Source organism: Spea bombifrons, chromosome 4 (assembly GCF_027358695.1).
Source record: "Spea bombifrons isolate aSpeBom1 chromosome 4, aSpeBom1.2.pri, whole genome shotgun sequence".
NCBI lineage: Eukaryota > Metazoa > Chordata > Amphibia > Anura > Pelobatidae > Spea > Spea bombifrons.
In genome coordinates, this window is record NC_071090.1 from 6,318,309 (window position 1) to 6,343,996 (window position 25,688).

The 25,688-nt window shown below is 42.4% G+C and overlaps 2 protein-coding genes across 2 annotated transcripts in view; one reads left to right on the plus strand and one right to left on the minus strand.

The window, feature by feature from the left end:
* On the minus strand, window positions 1-23,295 carry CRY1 (cryptochrome circadian regulator 1). Its single transcript, XM_053465651.1, has 14 exons — window positions 23,115-23,295; window positions 9,183-9,291; window positions 8,857-8,999; window positions 8,378-8,562; window positions 4,832-4,920; window positions 4,416-4,556; window positions 3,759-4,070; window positions 3,249-3,400; window positions 2,471-2,673; window positions 2,022-2,123; window positions 1,689-1,778; window positions 1,457-1,525; window positions 905-1,012; window positions 1-486 (listed from the first exon to the last, which is right to left on the minus strand). The coding sequence occupies exons 1-13, from the start codon at window positions 23,270-23,272 to the stop codon at window positions 909-911; spliced, it is 1,857 nt and encodes a 618-aa protein (XP_053321626.1). The 5' UTR covers window positions 23,273-23,295; the 3' UTR covers window positions 1-486; window positions 905-908.
* LOC128492910 (L-lactate dehydrogenase B chain) overlaps window positions 12,372-25,688 on the plus strand; it is a 205,075-nt gene continuing 191,758 nt past the window's right edge. The window contains exon 1 of the mRNA XM_053465671.1: window positions 12,372-12,379. The gene's annotated coding sequence lies outside the window, so the exon portion shown is untranslated. The remainder of the gene's footprint in view (window positions 12,380-25,688) is intronic.

Consider the following 25,688-nt stretch of genomic DNA (forward strand, 5'->3'; position numbering starts at 1 on the left):
AAAAAAATGAAATATCCATGTTTCTAGTTGGACAGCGAAGATATCACATTTTGATAAACAGGCCTCACAGCTACAATTTGGAAAACAAAAAACGAAAGGAAAATTTGCATCGTCACAGACCAAGAATTCTTCCATTATAGAGATCTGCGATATTATCGTTCTTGCCAAACAAAATTCATTATCAAAAATATATTGCACGGTCTATCTAATCCAGATATTAATATATACAACGTTGGTAAGCAATCATCACAAAATGCTTACAAGGTAATATTTACAAAAAAAACTGCTTACCGAGAGATTTTAAAAGATAAAAACCATAGAAATGCAGCGATAAATTAAGCCTTCACAAAATGACCAGCTGATAAAAGTCAATGACATTTTGAGAAAATGCTGTTCTCTGTTTATGAACATATTTACATTCAGATCCAATACTGAAAAAATTAACTGGCCACATTCTGTTCAGTGTATGTCCCAATACCCCAAAATCTGCAATGAAGACAAAAAAAAGAGCGAATTACAATAAATTTGCAAAAAAAAAAGGTTTGGTCTGATGAAAATAAGGCACAGAATTTCAGCATATAATGTAAAATATATGTACATTTTTACATTAAAATACACAGCAAATTTCAAAAAGGAATTAGAAATGAAGATAATTCCACCCCCTAGTGGCCGTATCTAAAACTGCAGCCCATAAACACAAGCGGTTATACATTCATATAAAAAGTAGAACAGTTTATTCTGTCCTGCAGATTTGAATAAATATGGTTATTAAATAGGATGCCGTTAGTCAAAGGTAGTGGTTATAATTAGAAAGGGTAGAAGTGGCCGGATCAACTGTCTGGCACTCGATGGGTTAAAGCAGCCGCATAACAGAGTTTAACTAAAGTTCAGACTCGACTCTTACACAGTTAATGGCTGCTTTGGCGCTGTACTTTTGGGCCCACACTTTGCGTCTCTTCTTCTGGGCTTGGCCGTTTCCCGGAGGACACCACAGAATTAAGATGATTCCGCCCTGGGAAGCGAAAAACAAAAATAAAGAATGATACATTGCATGCAAACAAAAAACCCACAAATCAGAGAGATTTATCAAATTTTGTTACATTGTGTTACATCCCTGTACTAACGCAGGGATCTCCAACTTTACAAGTGTTTTGGTATTTCTCACATCTTTTTTTTTATTATTATTTACACTACAGATATAATATATATATATATATATATATATATATATATATATATATTATGTCTTTTCATGGCACTGAACAGGTTACAAGCACGCCGTATCGTGGCAGAAGCCCATACCAAGTGGTCTTCAGCATTGCCACGGGCTATTAATCATACGCCGCAATGTGCAGGCTTGCGAGGGGCAGATCTGCTTAATCACATCCAGCCAAACCCCCGCGAGGCATGTTCCATAATGCTTCTCCAAGACCTTTTTAATGGAAATGTTAAGTACCTGGCATTAAGTAAGACTGCTGGCTGTCCCCGTGGCTGTAATGCAGGATGCTGCTCCCTTGCCAGTAACCTAGAAGGGATACAATTAAATTAGCTTCTACTGCAGACATTCACCGTAAACGAGCTTTCCTTTCGCGGTTTCCTGAAAGTAATCACTTTCACGCGCTTTACGCCAGCGAGGACTATTATTATTATTATTATTACGCTAGCGGAATGATGTGGTGCTGAAATACCTTGAATGCCTCCAGCCCCGGGATGAGAGTCTCCCTGACTCGCGGAGGGGGCGCTCGCTGCACTCCCCTCAATGGCTCCGCTGTGAGCTCCTGTTCAAATATAAGGGAAGACGTCAGCATCGCAATCTTCCGGCACCCGTCTCTCGGTATTTGGAGCCACTAGAGCTAAAGGGCTGTCTGACTGAATATGGAACGTGAAGGCTATTAAAACCAACCATGCTTGTTGGCAGATAAACACGTTAAGGCATACTAGGACGGAAACAAAAGACGGCTCTGACCTGCTGAGCTTACAATCTATTAAGCAGTCTACTTATGGAAGTTTGTCGCAGTTACCTCCGTTGCTGCTGCAGCCAGGCAAGCTATCTCCAGGAGAATAGCTCATCAATCCACCATTTCCATTCCCATTCGGGTTTGAAGGCACTGATGCAAGAAGACCTGAAAAAGTAATAAAATAAAAACAGAAAAAAAAAAACACGGTTATTGTGGGAAGAAAGCTTACTGGCAGATAGTAGCCAAGTGCAGCAAGCATCAAGTTGACTTTAGTTAGTCAAGAATCCGGACTATTGCGGTCAAACAATAGCCAGCAGTACAGGGCTGCGTCCATACCTGGGAACTTCTGGGCTCCGGCTACCTGGAGCCTTCCCTTGCGGGACGCGGCCAGGGCTGCACACTGACGGCAGCGGGAACCCCCCCACTTAAGGGAAAAATGGGCGCTTCACCGCAATACAATGTACAAACTACGATGAGAATGGAGACGGCGTAACAAAGGCTGTGAAACGTACCGAGTCCTCTGTATCGCGAAAGCTGTTGATAAATCTGCTTCATCCTCTCTATGTTGAGGCGGCTCGCTTCGGCGTGATTTACCATCGGTTTGGGGTAATTGACCCCTATAATGCACTTTGCAACTTTCTGAACCCCCTCGGGAGCGTTCCACGGGTCATAGATGTACTTTGGCGGAAACCCTTTCAAAATGGGCAAGTAACGTCTTTATAGGAACAGGAAGAAAAAAAACAAAAACAAAAAAAATGAATCATAAATACGTGAAACATTCCAAAAATGTTTTTGGGTTTTACATGCAAAATATAGATTTTAATAGAAATAATAAAAAATATTATATATATATATATAATATTTTTTATTATTTATATTAAAATCTATATTTTGCATGTAAAACCCAAAAACATGCGTATACACAATGTGTATATGTGTGTGTGTGTATATATATATATATATATATATATATATATATATATATACATATATATATATACACACACACATATATATATATTGTATGTATATATATATATATATATATATACACACACATATACACATTGTGTTTTTTGAGATTATGGTAACCCAGGTGTCGTGCATATAATATAAAATATAGTATATATATAATATAAAAGAACAAAATAGATGACCTTACCAACGGTATTTAAAGTAAGATACAGACTAAGCATTTCATCCTGCATATTGTACATTGAAATGGAACAGGATAATGGGAGCAGTAGTCATACAAATTGTGGAAGGCCACAATCGGATGGGATTCGTTACCGGATATAGTCTCCATTAGGGTCAGTCCGCCTTCCAAATCCAACAGGACAGTAACAATGGAAAAACTGCTGGAAGAACGAGCTGCAGGACAGCCACATCCAGCTGCCGGCATTAACGCTCCAATCGGCGTCCAGCAGCAGCTCCTCGAACACCTGTTCAGAAAACGGAAAGAGCAGAAACCTTTGATTAAATGGCTTCTCGACCACAAACTAAGTAATTATTAAGGGCCGATTCGTTAAGGGCCGATTCGTTAAGGGCCGATTCGTTAAGGGCCGCTACTAAAGAAAAAATAGGTGGAAGAAAATGAAGTTCGTCAAGGTCTGTTTTACGTCCAATGCGTTATCTTACATACAAAACGGGAACACTCATTGGTTAGTCTTATTTAACTCCTCCCCCAGCTGCTGCTAGTGGAACCAGGAAGCATCCATCGGTACGGAGCGGGTCGAGATATCTGTGTCCCGGTTATCCTTTATAGATAAAGGGCTTTTACCGTCGCTTTGGACAAATTACCTTCATCCCCTCTTCCCAGCTAATCCATAAATCGCCCCTGGTGAGGAAACAAGCCACAGCGTGCCGCGCCAGATGATGGATCCAGCCTTCTTGGCGAAGCTGGGTCATGATGGCGTCGATCCAAGGGAAGCCGGTCCGGCCTTCGGCCCACTTGGCGAGCGCCTCTGGATTTCTGTCCCAAGGGATCTGCACGCAGATCGGGTTCCCCTCCATTTTATCGAAACGAGGGTTGTTTGTGGCCGCAGTGTAAAAAAACTCCCGCCACAGGAGCTGCCCGTATAAAGAGAGGGGAGGAGAGCTGTTTTTCTTCACCTATGCAGCAGGAAAAAATAAAATACAAATTTAAGACATTACATTTTTAAGATTTAGCAGCGCTGCGTCCGGCATTCCTATTAAAACCTTATTTTAGCCTTCAAATATGACAATTTAGTGATAATTTTCAAGACCCGAGGCTCCTAAGCCGTGCAGAGCTCAGTGCGAGTGGCAGTGAAGGGGTAGAAATATTTGCTTAATATTTGATTAATTTTAACCCGATAAAAACTTTTTATGGCGTAAAAAACGCAAATATTCCTTTACTAATACTTACATTTTTTTAATGTTTATAGGAATAATTTTTTTTTTTGAAGTTTGGTAAATCACCAAGCCCCGGAACTTTACCTTTTTGTACAAATCTGTTAGTTTGAAGTAGAACAGACGACAGGACAGACATCCAAATCGGAGGTAGGGACTCAGACCCGTGGTACTGGCAAGGAGAGAATTGGCGTTCATGCGGGGCCGTTCAAAATTCGCCACCCAAGCCTAAAAAAAAAAATAATAATAACATGAAAAACGCGTTAAAATCCTGGAATTGAATGGATAAAAAACCATGATTGTTAAGCCGAAAAACGCTTCCCGTTCCTTTTTTCTTTTATTATTTAATAAAAATGCTACATTTGGGCTACTTGTGGATCCGCAGGACTAGAAGAAAAGAGGCGACTACAAAGCTCTGGGGGCAACGGGAGAAACGTACGGGCTTTATACTGAACCGATAAACAAGACTACTTATATCGTACAGCTTATCTATACGGTCATACCTTTCTCTCCAAGTGTCTCTCCAAACGAGTGAGGGCTTCCGTTTCTCCGCCAGGCCACACAGCAGACGGCAAGCCTTCCGTGTCAAAACCTAAACAAGGAGATCCACCCAAGACTTTAATTCGTTACATTTCACACACGGACGCATCGTATTCCCGTCAACATTTAAACAACAACAGGCGGTGCGACTCCTCGCTGGACAGAAGAACAGCCCTCGCTCGTATACATCCTGCTTGACAACAGATTTGTTAACTCCTTGGGGCTAGCAGTCGGGATAAGTTCCATTTCCGGCAAAGGGACACGAGCCGACAAAATCTGACTCCTGTGCGGAAGGGCTATACTTTTAAATTAGTTTTTTTGGGGGGATATTTTTATTGTTTTTATGCTTTTTTTTCTGTACAAAGCATCTATTCCAACACTAAAGTATCAGGACAGACAAAAAAACACATTCTAAGAAGACAATGAAATTTAACTCTATTCAGGACTTAAAGGGTTCAAATCTCCCCCCCAAACCAGGTATTTAAAGGACCCCCCCTTAAATATAAAAGGGAAATAGAGGACTTTTTTTAACCTCTTAAGGACATTAAGGCATTAAACCCATTAAAAACAATGCATTGTGAGCCTGTACAGGCTGTCATTAAGGGGTTAATGAGAATACAAACACTTAACAACCCCCCCTTTTCTAGTGCGTTTTTTTTTCTCTCTTTATTTTTTTTTCACAGTTCAAGTAGCGTTCCAGTGTAAACGAAGCCAGTCCTGAATAGGGTTAAGATGAGATTTGATCGTCACATCTCTAAAATGGTTTAGGGGATTTGGTTTTGTTTGGTAGAAAACAGAATGCAAGTTCGATAACAAACAAACACTATCGAGTCCTTCGCTGGTCCATGGGCTTACCCCTTAGGTCCACCGGGACGCACCTTTTTCTCGAGGGCGCACGGTGTAGACATACGGGATATGCCCCGCCACAACGTGGGCTATCTTTACAAACATGAACGACCCCACCTGTGCCGCCTTCTCACTGGGTGTTCTCACTGTGATTTTCCTCGCCGTCCGGCCATACTTGGGAGTAGTTGGCATCACAAGAAGTGACGCAACCACCAATTTTTTTTTTCCGGTTTCTCGTGTCTTGCAGCCCCCAAAGAAACCCAAAAGGTGTCAGGCTGCAGCCTAAAGGGTTTGAGACCAACCTGTCTAATTGAAAGTCCTGGCAAAAAAAACTTGGTAAGAAAAAAATAAATAAAAAAATGCAGTTCTTAAATTTTATCTTGGCGGTTTTTTTTCCTGAAGAAAATGCAAATTATTGCTATTTTTGTCATTTGTTAAAAATTTTTTCAAAAATAAAAGAATAATAAAAAAAATTAAATAAAAAAACCCACTGACGTAATAAACGTAGTTGTAACGTAACTTTACGTAGTTTAGAAACCAGAAGCGAGAATAAAAAGGTTTGCACATTTAGAAAATGCATATTCTTCAATTCGGTGAAATGCCTTCTCGTAATGGGACAAACATTTTCAAACTTGCACTTTTTATTTTTTAAATATCCGTCATTGGATTGAAAAAAAAAAAAAGCTATCATCGGCTATTAAACGGAGAATAATTGCATTAAAATGAAATTATTTGTAAGACGGGAGTGAGATTTTTTCGACATGCATCCCATTGCTGGTAAAAGTGGCACCAAAGAGTTAAACACTTAATATATATATAATTATATATATATTTTTTTTATAAAATATTCAAAATTATACATCTACAAGTCTGACCTAAATACTTGCATATCTAAGTCCAGGGGGGAAGGAAGGAAAATTGAGTTACGAGAGCTATAGTACTGTGCCCATGTTAAAAAAAAAATTGAAAAAACATTTCCAGTAACGGCAGCACATTACGCCGATTTTAACGGTACGTGCCGAAAGTCAGGACACACATAGCAGAGAATATTGCAGTGGGAAAAAAAAAGGAAAAAAAAAAATAAAAAATAAGGGAAAGTCAGAGAGGGAGAGGAGACTTAAATGCACCACCCAGCGATGTTTATCGCAATTACAGAAATTTGAAATTAATAAATTCCAGCAAGGTTTACAAATGGGACAAAGTCAATTGCATGTGCCACTGACGGGTAAAGGGGGGGGTGGTCGAGAGGGATAAAAAAAAATAAAATAAATAAATACTGAATGCTGGGTAACTCCTGCCCTTAGGGACGTGAATGGCAGAGGAGCCTATTAATAAAAAACATTACAAATTTTATTGAAAATGTTCCTATACACTGCAATGTCGTCCGCGAAGCCCACGGACTTCCTAGTATATGTTGCTGAGGGCAGAGCGAAGTCTTTTTTTTTACGTTACGATACCGCCAATCCTAAAATTTAAAAACATTTCCTCGGACACAGAAAGGCATACATTATCTTGAAAATTTCCTACGGTGAAAAAAAACAAACAAACAATATCTTATAGAATTAACAACAGTTTAGAATTAAGCAAGCCAGATAATGGCAGATATTGGCTAAATAGCTCAAAAGTTATGTTGTTATAAAACTGATTAAAAATCGAAGAAAATGCATTATCAAATTTACTTTTAATTTTTTTTTAGATATAAATGTTTCACATAAGAATTACGTCCCATATTTTTTTATTTTTAGCTCAGCGTAAACATTGGAGATTATAGCTCAGCAATGACAAGCTTAAAAACAAGATGCCATGTTTAAAAAAACTTTCCAAGGATTTCTTGAGGGAGCTGAAAGTGTTAATCCAAGTTATTAACATTTTATACCTAATAAAAAAGGTCCATTTCATTCTTTCAGCACGATGAGCTTTCGGCATGTACACACTCACAATGTGTACTTACAGTAAATAAAAATATATATTAAATATTATTATATATTTGGGTAATATTTACTCCAGATGTAATAGCACTTCTGGCATTTCAATAGTCCGTATCAGGAAAAAAAATGATTCTTAAAATAGAGTTCCTTACAATCACCAAAATGGCGATTAAGGAAGCATTTAAAAATAATTTTTATAGATTATCTGTAAAAATGCTTTCTGTAGGAGTATCGGGAACAGAAAAGCACGGGCGCTGCTCCAAGAAATCCTGTAAGTGTTTAAAAGTCTCCAAATACAGGAAACGTGATGTTTAACGTCTTGTGTACAAAAAATTTAAAAAGTGAAATTAGGCAGAAAGACTGGGGCGTAAAACGGCAGCTAACAACACCCTTCAATAGTCGGTTAAGTCGTTATGTGCTGAAAAGAAGCAATCTGTAAGGATGATGGCGGATTCAAGCTTGGAATGGAACATCCAAAATCCTTACAGAACTGAATGGATCGGTAAAAGCATGGATGATTATTAGTTGTAGCGATAGAAGAGTCGCAATGCTAGCTCTGGTATTTCGGACAGCCATAAAATTTCCCATTTCCACTAAACTCTGCCCCCCGCCAAGTAGCCCAACCGGTAGAAATCTAGACGCACACACAGCCTGGACGGTTCTAAGTTACTTTAAGATCCGACCCTAGGTCCGTAACATTCGGATGGGATACACATGTGATATACAATACTATACCTAATTCCTCCAGGGAAGGGACGCCGTATTTCTCGTCGTGATCGTCGGACACCGGGGTGGTGCATTTCTCCATCAGCTGCTCTGTGATGGTCTCAACAGGAATCTCCAGGGGCTCCATTTTACTGATTAACGTTTGGAATCTCTTGTACGTCAACGGCGGCTGGCCTCCGTTTAACTCTATAATCCTGAGGAACATACATAATGTCAACGCTGTGAACGTCACGTCTTGGCCGCAGAAATCGGCCGTAGAAATGTAAACTTTGAAGTAAAAGAAAGGAATTAAGTCTACTACTCAAGCAAATATATGTGATGGAGAACTTGGGGTATCAATGTGTTCCGACCAGCAAAAGTGTTCAAGAAGCCAGGAGCTTCCCATACTTGGGGGACAATTCCTTTGCTGATCGGTTTAAAAACAACACGACTACCCCCGATTAGTTACGACGTCCAAGAAGGGAACGGGATTCACTGAAATAACTCACTTGTCCAGATCATAGAGTGTATGTGATATGCGGACGATGACCTCCACGCCAGCCTCGCTGGCCAGCTTCTTGATGGCCGCATCCCTCTCTTTACCGAAAGGCTCGGAGTCATACTCAATGGACAGCTTGGAGATTTTCCATTCCTAATTAAGAGATTTGGTTAATGAGAACAGTGCTTATATTCTTTAAATAGAACGAAGGAGAAGGACCACAACTACATCTTCTATGAATAGCCTACTCCTCGATATAGACTGAAAAACGCACGTAAATACATTTCTGTTTACGTAGACCAGATCGATAAACACGAATTAACGAGGAGAATGTACCTTGAAGAGCCGAGGAAAGACATCAGCAGGCTGCCCGCGGATCACAAACAAGCGGGAGTTTAATTTCCGCAGATTAGAGTCCAGGTCCTCCAGACACTGCAGCAGAAACCTAAATAAATGGAACGGTGAAAACGAATTAGCAACGGAAATAACAACAAGCGGAGAACAAAGACATTGAGGGTTATGTATAGAGACGTTATATATATATATATTTATTTATTTAGTGGTTAAAAATGTCCGCTACTTATGTTTGTAGTCCATAAAAAAGTACAAAAAGTTAAAGTACAAAATGTGCCCGGCGTGAAACGACGCATCACCCGCGCATGCAAACAAACACAGTCTGACCTACAAACCCATTTAATGCACCGTACGTGGAATCGGCATCTGCTCTGCGGCATGTACAGATTATTAATGACCCGATGGGACATTCTGTCTGAATAATAGATTAGAATGCTGATTTATTTGGATAAGGCACCGATGTATGGACGACGTCTGTTGCCGCCACGTCTGTACACTTCCCCGACACGGTAAAGAGCCGTAAAGAGTCGATCAGAAGAATTAACCTCGTTAACGAGGCAATTCCCCAGTTAATTAATGTCTCTGGGCACGAACGTTCACAAATACGGCATTTTAAAGTAAGCCAGCGATGTTTCTTAATTGTTATTTCCATTTTCTTTTAAACAATGTTCTTTAGATAATTATGATCTACATGGAGAGCGTGTTCGGTGAATGCGCACGGAGGGTATCGTTACTGGAGTTGACCGGTGGTACATATATTACACGACATGAGATGTGTTCAGTCCAAAACATCTCCTGGAAGCCATATTGTTGGGGGGGGGGGTAAGGTTTTTGCAAGGGGGAGCGCCACAAAACTCTTTAAGAGACTATCATATGCATTAAAGTTCATAGGGTGGCTGGAGTGGTCCTTTAAGGCAACGTAATAAAAACTCACGTCACTTTTTAAGTCAACCACCATGGTTTCGTGTAACAAAAAAGGAGCAGAAAGCTTTTTTTTTGTCTTTTCCATTTAATTTAATTCTGCACAGATGGCTCGATTACTTTCAACAATCAAAGAACAAGTAAAAACAATATAAAAAGTAGCAAACAACCTTTCATATACTGTAGTTAGCTGTACTTTTTTTTGTTATGGATTACTATACATATATATTGGATATTTTGTATGAAGGTTTGCAGAGAATCTTTATTTTAACCCCTTAATTGTTTTCAATGGGTTTAGGGACCGCCCATTGTCCTTAAGGGGTTAAATAAGCGGGAAGGGAATGGATCGTAGGGCACATGGGCACCGTCCCAAAAACTTGTTCTGCATCTGGCGATGTGACACAGGAGATTAATTACTCACTGGATTGACAAAGCAGCTTTTGCTTGCCCTAGAACAAGATGTTGTGTTTCTGTATCCACACACAGACCCCCTCTCCACGCACCAATTACCAAGGTGCCAGCATGCAATTAATCTTACGCTACGGAAGGAAAAGAAACGAACACGGACAGAGCTCGAAATCGAACGCACCGCAGTTTAATTTGCACCTTTCTGTGTTGCGGAAGTAGGAGCTCCGCGGCACACGGGGGGCACCTGCCAGGCTTCAGAGCATGTAACGGTGTCTTACGCACGCTGGACCACCATTATATATTAACTTGCAGAGGGTTTAGTTGTTATATTTGGTATTTACAGCCTCTTGTTTCCATTTCTGTGTGTGTTAGGTGTGTAACACAACATCTAGTGTTACATTTCAGAGTAACGTCTGTAATCCTGGCACCTCTGTTGGGTATTTGCCCTTGTGGCATGTGGCATGAGATTAGTCGGGTGCCATTATGTTAATCCTTTCATGTTTATGTCCATTTCCCTTCCCACGGCAAAGTGGCTTTATAGACTATACCCAGTCCCTCTTAAGTGTTCTCTCACCCCCGGCTGGTGTTGCGGTTCTTTGGGAACCTTTACTTTGAGAACCGGAGCGGTTGTCCATCTTGTAAGCGGGCTTTCGCTACGAGGAGGGTGGCAGTGACGGCCAGGGATATCCCGGTAGCCCCATCTTTTAACGGATGCCCGCATGGCAGTTGTAACGCACCCTTCTTACAGGGATTTACACAACAGAACAGGTTTAAGGTTCTACATTCACGACAGGGAGGAAACGTCATAAGTCAGCAGCTTAGCATCCAGGAAAACATGGTTTTCTTCATTTTGTTTCCAATAAACTACCTTTATCTGCAGACCTTTTGGCCGCCATACTCGTCAGTCCTGTGATATCTTGGGTGACCTTCCCAGCACCACACTGAGGCGATGTATTATGGCGACGCTGATGAAGTCCGTTCCTCCATAGACTTTTATTAGTCAGTGTCTGGCTTGCTGATTGAGACTGAGCCATTCTATTGCTTACCTCATGCAGTATCGTAATGAGTCAGAGTATCTGTCCAGTAGACTGGTCTTAGTTTATCAAGGGGCCTACATGATCCATTTTAAAATTATTATCATTATTTTACACGTAAAAGTCTTTTCATCTGCCCGTTGCCCAACAGAACTGCAGTTCCAAAAATAATCTTAAGAAAATGAAAGCCGTTTGACCTGTATATCACGCAGCAGGGAAGCGGCGAGATGGACCAGCGTTCAGATTTATACTAAAAATAAAAAAAAACAACAAAAATAAATACAAAAGGACCACACGCGCAACCTTGACCCACATGTCTTCCAAGGAAAAGAATACAATAATTGCACAGGGTTTTCCCTGGAATAGGCCGACACGATTTAGGGGAAGAAAACCTCAAAATAGTTTGCTATTTTAAGCGGCACACTTTGTAGCCCCAGATTTAGATGAGACTCGGGCCACCTGTATAAGACATTTGTTTTCGTGCATTGTGTCGGCTTCCATTTAAAACTATTTCAACATGTCGGAACAATCTCTGGAAGTAGGTCATCACTCCAGCAACCAGCAGGGGAGAGGGCGACTCCCTGTACGGTGACCTAGTTCACAGCTTACGTTAGCACCGCGCGTAACCATAAACCGCCGCCTTCCGAACACTAAAGGAGAAGCCGAGAAAATGAAGACAAAATGTTCTCGTGGGATCTCGGTTTAAACTAAAAAAAAAAAGAATAAAAGAATGCAGGAGAACATGTACCCAAGACTGGAATTAGATCTTGAACGGCTTGATCAAAACAATTTGTACTTTTGATATGCAACGTACCTTGCAGACTAATCTCAAATGTAAATTTAAATGATGTAGATACATTTAAAAACATATAAAAGTGCAAAACTTTAAGGCAGGTGTGAGAAAAAAAAACCTGTAAAAAATGCTTTCAAAAATATATATTTTAATAGTTTAACAAAATGCAAAGTGAGTGAGCAGAAGACAAATCTAAATCAAGTCAATATTTGTCCCTCAAAACAGCATCGATTCTTCTAGGCACACTCGCACAAAGTCAGGGATGTTGTAGGCATAAAGTTATATTACAATTATACCAAACAGGTGCCATTGATCAATTTAACCCCTTAATGACAAAGCCCGTACATGTACGGGCTCAAAATGCATTGTTTTCAATGGGTTTAGGGACCGCCCATTGTCCTTAAGGGGTATGTAGGTGGTTGAAATGCAATCATTAACTGACACAGAAACAGCAATGTAGGGGGGAACAGAACTGGCTGAGGAGCAGCCAAACTCAATAACAAGGTGAGGTTGCTGAAGGCAGTTTAATGTCAAAAGTCATACGCCGTGGCAACAGCGAGCACCGCAACAAGACACAAGGTAGTGATACCACATCAGCAAGCCAGACAGGGGTCTCCAAGGGTTCAGCCCAGGCTCTTTTGAAGAAGCACAAAGAAACATTAATGTTGAGGACCTCAGACGCAGGGGTCGGCCAAGGAATCTTATAGCATTAGATCACAGACACACCGTGCTTACATCCCTTTGCAATCGGAAGATGTCAAGCAGTGCCATCAACTCGGCATTGGCAAGTGAGACCTTGGTACACCAATCTACTGCCTGGAGAAGCCTGGTCAGAAGTGGTCTTCACGGAAGATTTGCGGCCAAAAAGCCATACCGGGGACGTGGAAACAAGATCAAGAGTCTCAACTATTCACAAAAACACAGGGACTGCAGAGCAGAAACATGGCAGCAGGTCATCTGGACTGATGAAGCTCAAATATTTGGGCGCTGCAGAAGGCAGTTTCCTTGCTGTTTTGATGGCAAAGGGTCACAAAAAATATTGATTTGATTTATTTTTTCTTCTGTTCACTCACTTTGCATTTAGTTAAATGATAAAATTAAACGATTAACATATCTACGTTTGAAAGCATTCTTACTTTAAGCGTACATCACACCAATACAGCAACTCTGCCTGATTGGATCCAAAACTTTAGCACATTCAATTTGATGTCCAAAACCGCAGACTTTTCCAGTCATTTAAAGATTTGCTTTGATTTCTTTTCGCCTCCGCAGTTCCTGCGCCAGATGATCATCTTAAAATAAAACTAGACTTTCTCAGGGAGAATCGTGGGGCAGGTCAGCTTGTCCTCGTGTCGCCGACAGTTAACTTAAGACCTTTAAGTCTGTACAGAAGCATTCTTGTGATCCCCAGACAAGGACACACAATTCTGGACACAGCGAGGCTAATCCAGGCTCAGACACGCTGACCTTTGTGAAATGGAGTTACTTTCTTGTTTCCTCTGTTACAGTAATAATCTCCTTACACTTTATATGTACAGTAGGGTGAAGTATTTGCCCCCCGTCTGATTGTCTGCTCTGTGATAATACAGAGAACAAATGACAAAGTTTAATGATTCTTTTATTTCTTTGATGTGCTCGGTAATCAAACACACAGTCTTGAGGTCGAAGAGTTATTGCCCCCAATATTATTAGGGCCAGGTGTTTAAAGCCCTTGGTTAATAATCCGATTTAGTAAACCCATGCAATGTAAATATAATGTTGGCTTTTGCAAGGTGCTAAATTCACATCATGCTACATTCAAAAGGCATTCCTGGAAACACTAACGCACATTAGCCTGGGAAGTGTCACACAGCCTTTTCCATGGCTCCGAGACATCACCGAACCACTATCAGAGTCATGTTTACCAAATGGAGAAGATCTGGGACAGTAGAGAACCTTCCTATACGTGGCTGTCCTGCATATAATCACCCAGAAAGCGGATTCTGCTCAACAGCTCTGGAACAAAGTTCTAAGGACAGATGAGTGGAGCTTTTGGGGAGATTTATGCACTGTTATGTCTATCGAAAATACTGTATTTAACATTAGGAACCCCATACCAGCCGTCATAGCGGTAGCAGGGTCATGGTTTGGGAATGCTTTGCGGCATCAGGACTTGCCATCGTTGAAGGAATCATGAATTCTGCAGGAGAACATCGGGCTATCCTTCTGTCTGCTTAGTGCGAGATAAGTCATACGAGACAACGATCTGGAAACACTCCAGCCTACCTCAGGAGGGTTTCCAAAGCTTGTCAGGGCTCACAGACAAAGCCGATAAAGTAAGATCTGGATACTACTACCTATACCTAGGTTTAAACGTATTTCATCTAACGTCACATGACCCAATGGACAACATTTCCTAAAGAAGACACTTGTTTGGGTATTGTCAAGAATAAAAGGGGTGCGCTTCAGCGCACAATCCACACATACCCGCACGTGAAGGCTAGATACACCTAATCCACCTGCGCACTTTGGAGTCCAAACCACAGAACCGAGGCTTGAAATCATTTTAATATCCAAGAAAATGGAGCTGGGAAAGGGGGGCAATGGATGCAAAAGGCTATTTAGAGTGAAAGATTTTATATATTTTTAATACATGTGATGTTTGTAAACAGCCAGAGCCAAACAAAAAAAGGTTGTATCATGTGGCCATAAATGATCATGAGTCTCCCCGAGTACACTGAAAAAGCACATTAGCTTTATTAAGGCCACGATGTTCCCAGACGAAGGCAAGGGGGCTATTTGAATATTACTAAGTAAACCTGGTGAATTATGGAAAATTGCAGGATGAAAAGCCCCGGCCTATGCAGTTTAATGCCCCGTTAATGCAGTGAGGATACAAAGAGTGAAATTATACACTGCATACACAGTACCAAAAAAGGATTTTTTTAATATTTATAGTAATAAGCCTGCTGTTTAAGGCACCCGGGGTGAGGAAGTCATGCGGCACACTCCGCGAGGATGCTATACCTGTGATCTGTACAGAAAAGAGCAGGCGCCTCCGAACAACGAAGGGGTCTTGAGCAATAGGGGGGGGTATGGATTTAATCGAGGCAATTCTTCTTTGGGTAAAGCATTCCGGGCACATGGAAGAGACTCCAAGCAGTGGCGGTAGATGGGAAAGCTTAGGGATGAGCGGCACAAACAGGGCAATCCCAACCAGGATGGAATCAAGAACGGTGCTTTTTATGGTTGGAATGGATACACTACACTGGCCAATGGCTGGTTTGGTCTTCTAAACTGAAGCCATGTCACTGCCAGTGATAACACGGGAAACCACTTGGAACATGTATTCTTCATGGCCTCAGTTCATTCGGGAACTCTTATTGTATTTCATCAAAAGATTGAGGCTGCTTCAAAGGCTTTACATCCGGAAAGCTTCTCCGGCACCTACGCAACGAAGCATACATCAAGGCTGCCTCCTCAAACGTTTTCTTTGTTCCTTGCCAAAACCACGGATAGGCGACAAGGAAATTCAGCTTTCTGATCATCACAGGAGTTGCATCTTCAAAGAGGTTTTCCTGGTACGGTTTCGGCTAAAGCTATAAAGAACCAGACCCTCACCTGACAATCCATACCTATATCGCCGGTACGGATAAACAGGTGTATCAGCATACATCATAATGACTGTACAGCGCTACAGAATATGAGGGTGCTAAATAAAATATACAATCATTTACATAAATTACGTGGGGAAATGGTTCTGTTCTAGAATTACAAAGTAGATTTCAGAACGTTTTCCTAAATTTTGCCATCGTCACCAGAAAGTGTATTTACGCTGGTTTGTGTGCTGAAGTTAACCATTCATACAAACATTTTGCTAGAAAACTGCATTTTTGTTCGCTGCGCTGACTGCATGGTCAGAGATAGGAGGGTCTCTGTGTCCCCCTGCTGGCCGCTTCTTACCCTCTATACAGGATTTCTTCTTATACCAAAAAAAAAACAAAAAACTATCCACTGGAAGCTTATTAGGCGCAACAAAAAGAACTTCAAAAAGAAAAGTACTTGCACACAAAAATAAAAAATAATAATAATAATAATAATAATAATAATAATATATATATATACATACACACACATATATATGTGTGTGTATATATATAAAAAATAAGCCGGCTATAGTGAATGTTTGCATAGACGCAGACATTCTAAGAATCTCACATTAAGAATCAGAAACAGACAAGGAACTATATACAAACTCCCAAACTCCGACAGCTACATTAAAATGCACATTTATCATGCCCGCCCTATTACTGGCCTTTTTAAAAAGACGTAGGGGTTATAAAACTACGGCCGGACCTTTTAAAAAAACATGATTGTGTCTTATGTCTTATAGGCGTTCTGAGAATAACAGGAGAGTTGTGTTAGGTCACAATGTAAATTACTACGCAGACCTCCGCTGATGAGCTCAGAAAAGTAAATGGTGCTAAATTGGATTTCTCAAGCTGAGCCAGTTTAGGGACAAAAAAAAAGATGTGAGCGTCTGCGCTGTTTCCAGGACTACCAAGGAATTTATGGCTTCAAAATCTAATATTTGTTCAAGTTCTTTAGCACGTATTCTTAAAATCAAATTATCCCGGTTTACTTTGCAGGAAAACCTAAAGCGTCTCGCCAAATACTCCGATGCATGCTGGATCCGGGGAGACTACAGAGAATCACAAAGCAAGAGGCTCCATGAGAGTCAACCTATGACAAAAGCCTCCTGATCTTTAATCCATACGATAGCGGAGAAGTCCCTTTAAATTGTCACGTTGTCCCCTTGGCACGGGGGAAGTCTGCCGATCTTCTCAATTGCCCCTCTGCCTGCCCCCCAGGTATTTTCTGCGCAGGAGGTGTCTTCGGCCGACCGCGGTATATAATTACAGCCAGTCCACTCCAGTGCTGGCTTAGCGAAGGCTGTGGGGGCCCCTGTGTGCATCCGCAGAAAGCGCTCAATGATTTCAATGGCAGCACTTTCCTGCCGCTGTTCAAGCAGCCAATCAGAGGCAAGAATCATCGGACCACAGAGTAGGAAGAATCTGCAGCTTCTACCTCAAAAAATCCCCCCCCCATTTTGGAGGAAGGCATATTAAAGTACTCACAGGGTATTTTAATATGCATTATTCTTCTGTAGGGCTGTGAGGACCATAAACGGTCCCTTTAAACATTTTTTATTGGGGCGTTTAGCAATGTTGCCATACATGCTCATGGGAAGTGCCCTATGGGTTTACAATGGTTTTAACCTCAGGGGTATCGCCAGTATAATAAAAACGTGACACACTTACAAGAACATCAGATACGGGCCAAGAGCATACTCTAAGGCCATGTGCTTGGAAACACAAGCATGGGTGAATATTATAATTACAGGGTTTAAATAAAACATTCATATTCTTTACAAAACAAAACAAGTCACGGCTGAATATTTATGAGCCTTGCACAAAAAAACATGTGAGCATCAGGCTTCTCGTTGAGGCTGCAACCAATGAGAAGAAAACTGTATGTATTAGAGGTGAAATCCATCAGCACTTTCAGGTCATTCTTAGAGTTTCTACCTCTGACATGATGGTTTACAAAGTACACATCAAAAAGATTGAATTAAACTCTACTCAGCAGAAGAAGGTCCCCTCTCTGGGGTCAACCAGTCAAGGTTAAGTGGTCCACCCGCTGTCTTGATGACCAGAAGAAAACAAAGTCATTTGACAGTCTCAAAACCATAAATCATGGTTCTATTACCTCCTGGTCTACGAGCAGGTTTTGTTTTTCCAGCCCGGTGAGTAGGAAAGGTTCCAACAAAAAACAAGCACATAATGGTGTACAGTACATGCATCACCTGGAATGCACCTGCGCGGTGCGGTTGATTAACCTACATAAAAACATCGAGGATCATGTGACCAAAACACTTCAGCCGCTACTCAGATCCTTTAAAAAGGTTTTTATTAACCTAGCTGGTTAGTTCCACACTGGTGAGCCTACATCCAGGTGTGATTTTGACCAGCCTTCCATGCCACCATGGGGGGCACGTTAATCTTTTTGTAGACGAAACAAATGATTGATGACTTTACTTTGCGGCTTTTAACAGAACAATTTATTACGGTGTTTACAGAGATGGGGCACGGCTGTCTCCCCGCTCAGCAACAGCCGTGAGTCGAGATGGAAAAACACTCTCCCCCCTCCAGCTGCAAGGAAAAGTCATGTGTCGTCTAATTAAAATATCTCCCTATACGTTGCGTTACCATATCACGAAGCTTTAAGAAGCTCCCCCTGACTGGGTTTTAACTTTGTACCTCTTAACCTTTGTAATTTGTGTCGGAAGTCAGGGAGAAGTCAAAGGTAAGACGTGGTCCATGGAGACCATGAGGTCCATGCGGACTCAGAATTATTTATTACATAGAGACAGACTAAGAACGCAAACGTAACTACAAGAACACAAGAGATACAGGTACAGATGGAGGGCCCTGCCTGTCATCTTATAGTTTGTTAGGTGGTGGAGGGGAATCAGACGGAAGGTGAGGGAGGATAAATTGATTGTTCTGAAGGACACATCCAGTAGACAACACCTGGGAGGAGAAGGGTGCCCGTGGGCTGTTAAGAGAATATACTGTACGTTTCTCTCAACATATGGGTTTGTAGGGAGAAATTTAAAAGTTAGCATCTGACAAAGTCACTTAAAAAGAAATCTTGGTACCTTCTAGACCTAGGGACTCACATTAGGCCGGTACATCTAGCATTCGGGGTTTAAAGACACATGCCAAAATGTAGATCCTTTTAGTAAAAAGTTTTACCGACTATTGTATTTTTACAACAGGTCAAGATATGTTGAGAAGTGAAATACAGAATGCCACCTTTAATTTAATGAAGGAACCCCAAAACACCAAATACTTTAACACATAAACTTTGGCCACTCTACCCGACATCACTAGCGGTCAACAATGGAAGGTGAGCTGGCTTTACCTTGATCTTTGAACCTTATTTTGTACCATTACTCATAGTCTTCTTCATAAGAATGACGGGTCTGGACAAATACATGTAATTTATGTGTCTGGCTGACAGCCCAAGTACCTCGAGCATAGCTACAAGAAATGTTTCCATAATAAGTGTGCCAAAACATGCAACAGAATTAAATATTAGAAGCAAATGATACTTGGGAATTGACTTTTTTTTTTTTTTTACTTTTGTAGAATTGGTCAAACTGGCATGGAGAGGAGAGCTCAAGAAAAAAGTATGGACCCATAACACCTTCACACTTCTATATTTGAATAACAAATGATATTAGGATAACTATTAGGGTAATTTGATTCCTGCAAAACCCAATCATGTGACCTTTAAGCCTAATCACCTTTTCTCTTCACCTCCAGTAACTCCATATTGATGAGGCATATCGGCTCATCAGCAGGATGTGACAACACGAGTATGGGGTCAGTCAACACAAATCGGGTCAACACGTAAGGTGAGCACATGAGAAGGTAGCATGTCCGCGTTAAGACGTGGTCCCTAAAATGCCAGGGATTATTTTAACTCTGCAAAGCCCAATCAAGTGCCTTTTCCTGTCTAATTCCATAATTAATCACCTGCCCCTGGTTTAGCTTTCAGATTCACCTCCTGGTGGTAGATAAGAACTGACCTTACCTGCCCAAATCACACGGACGGGGGGCATATGATCTTATCAGCGGGATGCAACAACATGAGTACGGGGACACTCCATAAATGAGGACATCTGATGCACCTTGTCGGCTGAGCTAGTAAAAGGTGGCAGGTAAGAAGTGGTCCTCGTCAGCAAAGCTCAGCACTTGGTTTAGCAGGCTGCTCCCTGACCAGGATCAACGTATGAGGTGAACGCCTGCATTTCATGGTGAATTGTCAGAAATATACCTAAATGAAGTGTTCCCTCAGCTGCCCTTTAGGAAATAAATTGGAATTTCTCTAAAATATTTATAAAATAAGTTTCCCCCATAAACACAAATGTAAGTGAAAAAGTTCTAGATCATCTTCTGGTGCTCAAAAAACAGAATACAGAAGAGGAAACCTCTTAAAAAAGAGTATTAACCCTTTAAGCCCACTTGAGTTCCAGCGAGCTCGGGTGCACAGACAATAAAAACAATACTCAACACAAAAACAGGCGCTTAGCGGATAATCTTACAGCTAAAATATTGGTGGGCTTAGCGCTATTCCTCAGTCTTCTAACCCCCCACGGAGAGACATTACAAACCTCTATAGAATGCAGTCGACAAAGAAAAGGAACCCCCTAATATAAAGACCTTCCGCATCTCTAACCAGCGTTCTCTTCTGTAAGCGACGGGCACGTTATGATCTCCGAAGCGTAGAGAAGCGCGTTTTCCATGCAGCTCGCACCCCGTCTTGTGAGAAGCAATCGGCGGGGTGGAGTTAAGTGTCGGGGTGGCTCCGTAACACAATAACTTAAAGGAACACTCAAGTATACGTAGCGCGCGGTGCGAGTTTATACAATAACAGAGGAACAGCAGAGGAGGCCACCGAGCGGTAGGAGCTTCTTCACGGATGTCCATAGCCCATACGAGGGCCATATTTGCACCAAAAATGTTGTTTTTTTAATTTTATTTATAAACATGACCCAGTCTGTCTGTACTGGAATATTTAAGGCTGTATATATCATGGCAAGTTGGGCGTAATTCTGGGATAAACGCCCACATTCGGACCGGTCACCATGGAGTAAGGTTAACACTTTGAACCCAAAACGCTACAGTCCGTCCTTAAATAATAAGGCCTTAGGGTAACGGACACGGCATCTTATAAGCCTGAAAACTTTCCTAATAAAGCGGATGAGGAAAGCGGATGATCCAAGTTAACCTACCAGCTGCAATGGAGAAACGCTTCCCATTACAACAAGCGACAAAGCGATCTGCATGAAACAGGAGCAGCAGCAGAACGTCGGTCGGTGGCAAACCCACCGGTCGCACCTTCTAGGCCTAGACGGAGTTTTTATAAGTCGAAGGGAATGCCTCCTCTTGCAGTTCTGGAAACTGCCACAGCGACTCCTCAGCTCGCAGAGAACGTGCCGTGGGATACATTAACACTTTAGTCTACAGAGCGACCCGTCTTACGCAAGAAGAAACTAAATTAAAACCAAAGCCGAAGAAGACACCAAAACATGTATCGCAGCCACTAAAACGCGTCCGACACACAAAAGGCGGAATTACATGGAAACACCAAGCGCCTTTTATTTGCATAACGTGAGACGCGGCTCAATGTCCCCGACGTGTTAAAACATGAGTGCCGTTAACATGATCTGACAGCAACACACATGCCTAGAAGAACATGCCTGCTTCATGCAAGCAATGCTTACTGAAAACAATAAACGGCAACTAACGTCACCGGCCTGATAAGACTTACTTTGAGAGTCTTTAAAAAAGGGGGAAAACGGACATTTCTTTTGTAAATCCAGGGCGGTAATTACGTGATGGAAATGACCTTTATTATACGCACTTTGTTACACAATATCTAGGAACTGCTGCTAACATAACAGTGACCAGTTGGCTAGCTCCGTTCCCGGCGCGCATGCCCGCGGCGTGAGTCACTTCGAAAGATCGCATCCGACTAGGCAATTAGGCATTGAATAAAACGGTGGGAAGAGGGGGATTGTCGTCCTGCAAACAATGCTCCGCCACAAAAATAAAAATAGGGGTTATAAATAATAAAAAAAAAATATAATAACCGGTGAAATCGACAGCAGAAATAGAACAAACGAGCAGAACTTTGTGATTTGCCCCGGGACACGGAGCTGCTGGGGGCTTTCAGGCTTTGTGCTGGGACAGAAAGGGTTACAAAACCACACACACCCTTTTTACATAACTCCCGGCTGCCGTTCCCCACATGTTCCGGTTTCCAACTAGGAGGCCAGATCAGCAACCCAAAAAATATAAAATATATATAATAATAATATAAAATAGCATGCTTTATGACCTAGACCGGCATCAAGCGGTCACCGGACGCCTAGGGTCGTGTACAATCCAGTGACCCGCGCTCTGAAACGTATCCAACGCTAGGCAAGCGGCCATAACTTTTTTTTTGTGTGTGGTTTGGCTGGAACTATGACTCAAACAGGAGCTTTTTGGAAAGGGAATGGTTAAAGACGCCAAACGGGGAGATTCCCAAAAGCATCCATATTTCTACGTGAAAAGCCTCAGTTTCATCAATGTACAAACCTCGGATATTAACGTAACCAAGCGACGGGCTGTGTTTTGTTTTTGTTTTTGTTTTTTTTTAATATACAAAACGTGTTACGGGGAAATCCACTGAATGGCTGGAAGGAGAACTTGCGCGATACATTGTTGTTGCTACGGTTCTTTAAAAGCAGATCAATGGAAAAACAATAAACAGAAGGAACTCGGAACTACTACGATCATAATGACTATTTATTTACAAAGTGCTAACATACGCCACGGTGCTGTACAATTGGAATATGGGGGAGGATTAACACACACACACACACACACATATATATCCTAAAAGGAATGCATTAATTAACCCTTGCAATTTGCTATTCTTTTAATGAGATCATGAAGGTTTTTTGATCTATACATTCTGACAGATTTAACCTATTGCGAAGCCCTACGTCTGTCGCATTTAACCCTTTCCAGGTCTTTTAACCCCTTGGATGCTTCAGGCTTAGGATAGGCATGTGATCTTTAGCCCCCTGCAGATCAGCAATAAAGCAGCATATGTATAGGTTAAATAGTCAGGGGAGATGAATATAAAAGTTTTACTTACCTCCACCTGTTGATGCCCACATTGGATGATCCAGCAAACCAGGGATCCAGAATATACACACATCTGATTGTATCAGCTCCTTGGATGCACTCCCTTAAAGCTGGGTTATCATGAAGCCTCAGCCCCTTCCTGAACCAATGCACTGCATTTACCCCCATTCTCTAATTCAATTTACCCCCAAAAAATACAACTTGGGGGGGATAATAATAAGGGGAAAAAATGCAGAAAGTAAAGAGATAATCGCTGAATAGTCACGTGATCAGGTCCAGGTCTGGCTCATTATGTAAAGGGTTAAAGAAAAGGGTTTTCAGTGAGGCAGCTGGAGGGGCTTATCCTCTACGACCCTCTTTAGTGATAATGCACAGAGGGGGGTCTCCGTGGATGTGAGTGGAGAGAAGGGGTTTCTCTACCATTGTGCGCAGAGAGAATAAAGAAATCGAGGGTCCTGTCCCGGAGCTCCCAGCACAAGGTATGGATCAAAAGGGGGCGCAGAGTCACCAAGTCACTGAGCTGCAGTCACTGCCTGCCGCACTGGATTCCAAGTGCGCACACAGGCAAGCACGTCACCGCAGCCCCGCCCTCCTCTTCCGCTTTGATTGTCTGATTGGTCGGGCCGCGGTCACGTGCTCCAGCAGCCCTCACGTTTCTCTAGTGTGTTCGCTGGCCGGACCCTTTCCCCTTCAGCTGGCCTTTGTCGCCCTTTGTTTTTGTCGCTACCGAGCGCTTCACGGAGCCTCCCCGGGTCTTTACCGTACTCCGTTATCGCGTCGGAGCGGCTGGCGCTGCGAGAAAGAGTTTTTAAACAGCTTTTCTTTTTTTTTTTGCCCACTACCCCATTCAAGGCTGTTTTCGGCCGTGACGCACTAAGCCATGCCCTCGGAGGCTGGGGATTGGCCGCCCTTCTTGCTAGTTCCCGGATGAGCACGTTGCACAGTGGCTTGCCGGATACGGAGTGCGCGCGCAGCCGCTGACACACCGACCTGGTCCTGAATAGAGTGTGGGGGCGAGTCTTATCTACCTGTATAACGGGGGCTTTACTGCGTCTGATCCGGGAGCTCGGTACAGCCGGTTCCTGCCGCTCTCCCCATGTAATCCCTGCGAGTACCAGACAGTTCGTTAATCCCCTGCCTCACATCTGCTCCGTGGCCGCTCTCGCCATAAGTAGCTCACAGGCTGCCTGTTATGTAACCTGTCCCTTTTTGTACAGACAGGACACACCTGCCCTATTTTTGGTGGCCGAGCAGCTGCTGGTGAACAAGTTGGCCAAGATGCCCCCTGTTTGCGGGGGCAGGGGGGGGCAATGTCAATCAAATGCCCCCAAATACAATTAATTAAAACACAATAAAAAACAAACTGATGTAAAAGATGCTCTTAAAAAATCTTTGTCCTGAAGTTGATGATTAAAAGTGGACAGGCAGTGTGGCGCACCTTTGGCGGCCATTGCTCCATACAAAGCGGTGTGTGACACCTGTGTGACGTGCAATGGGGCCTGTGCCTCTAAGGGGCCTGTACCTCTAAGGGGCCAGGGTGTCCCCTTCTTCCTGTCTCCTCGTACCGGTCAAAAATTGTTTAGAAAGGGCCCTTCCGTCCTGGACCACACCGGTTCAGGTCGGAAGGGCCCATTCCAGGCTGTTTTGGACCAGCACCAGGAGACCAGAATGTATCTGGGTCACAGAGCAAAAGCTGCTGGACAGGTAAGCGGGGCAGGAGGGATATATGTGTATATATATATATATATATATATGTATGTGAGCATGGATGTGTATGTGGGATGAGATGGAGTGTGTTAGTAAGTGTGTGTACTCTGTGTGTGTTTACATATGTGTGCCAGAGTGTATGTTGGAAGTGGGGCATTGATGGCACAGACCAACTGTTGAAGTTGGGGGGCCCCGGGCAATTTTCCCACCAGGGCCCCGTGGTTTCTAGTTACGTCCCTGCCTGACAGTATGTCACGGAGCATAAAAACGTAACGCGCGAGCATTATCGTGTCCCGCCACTGCGCTGGCCGGCTGAGAGCCATGAAGGGTTAGGGCTGCCCCATCATCCCCGGTTCGTCCCTGGTAGAAATGAACAGAAGTAGTGGAATACGTGACAGTGACCTCACGCTGCAACACCCTTAAAGGACCCGTTATATCAACAGTTTCCTGATCATAATTAAAGTCCTCCATGCTCGATCCGTGCCCGTGGCTTCTCTTGGGATTCCCCTAATAAAGCTGTTATGCTTTACTAAACATGCTGTACCGGCTGCAATGAATTGCTAATCCATTGTTATTTCCTTACAGCAGCATCAGACGGTGACCAACATGAGACTTCCAAGGACCCTCCGTGTATTCCAACCTAGGAACCTCTAAGCTGTCTGTATGACTGCACATCCACCTCCAAAGTTAATTTCTTGTAGCGTACAATATGTTATGTGCTTTTTTTTCTGGAGATATCACAACCTGGAGATACCATCTCATATACGCCGCTTGTATATAAATGATTTTACCCAAATGCATGTTCAGATATGAGTTGTAATAAGTTGTAAGCTTTTTGAGTGCCAACATTGCTTACCTTCCAACACAGAAACTCATC

Bases quoted from the DNA above. Each gene is read 5' to 3' on its own strand.
- CRY1 (XM_053465651.1), bottom strand. From the start codon at position 23,272: ATGGGGGTAAATGCAGTGCATTGGTTCAGGAAGGGGCTGAGGCTTCAT. The intron at 3,401-3,758 runs GTAATTTGTCCA...TTTTCTGAACAG, and splicing joins GCTGGGAAGAGGGGATGAAG to GTGTTCGAGGAGCTGCTGCT. The intron at 1,526-1,688 runs GTATTTCAGCAC...TATCCCTTCTAG, and splicing joins CGGGGCTGGAGGCATTCAAG to GTTACTGGCAAGGGAGCAGC.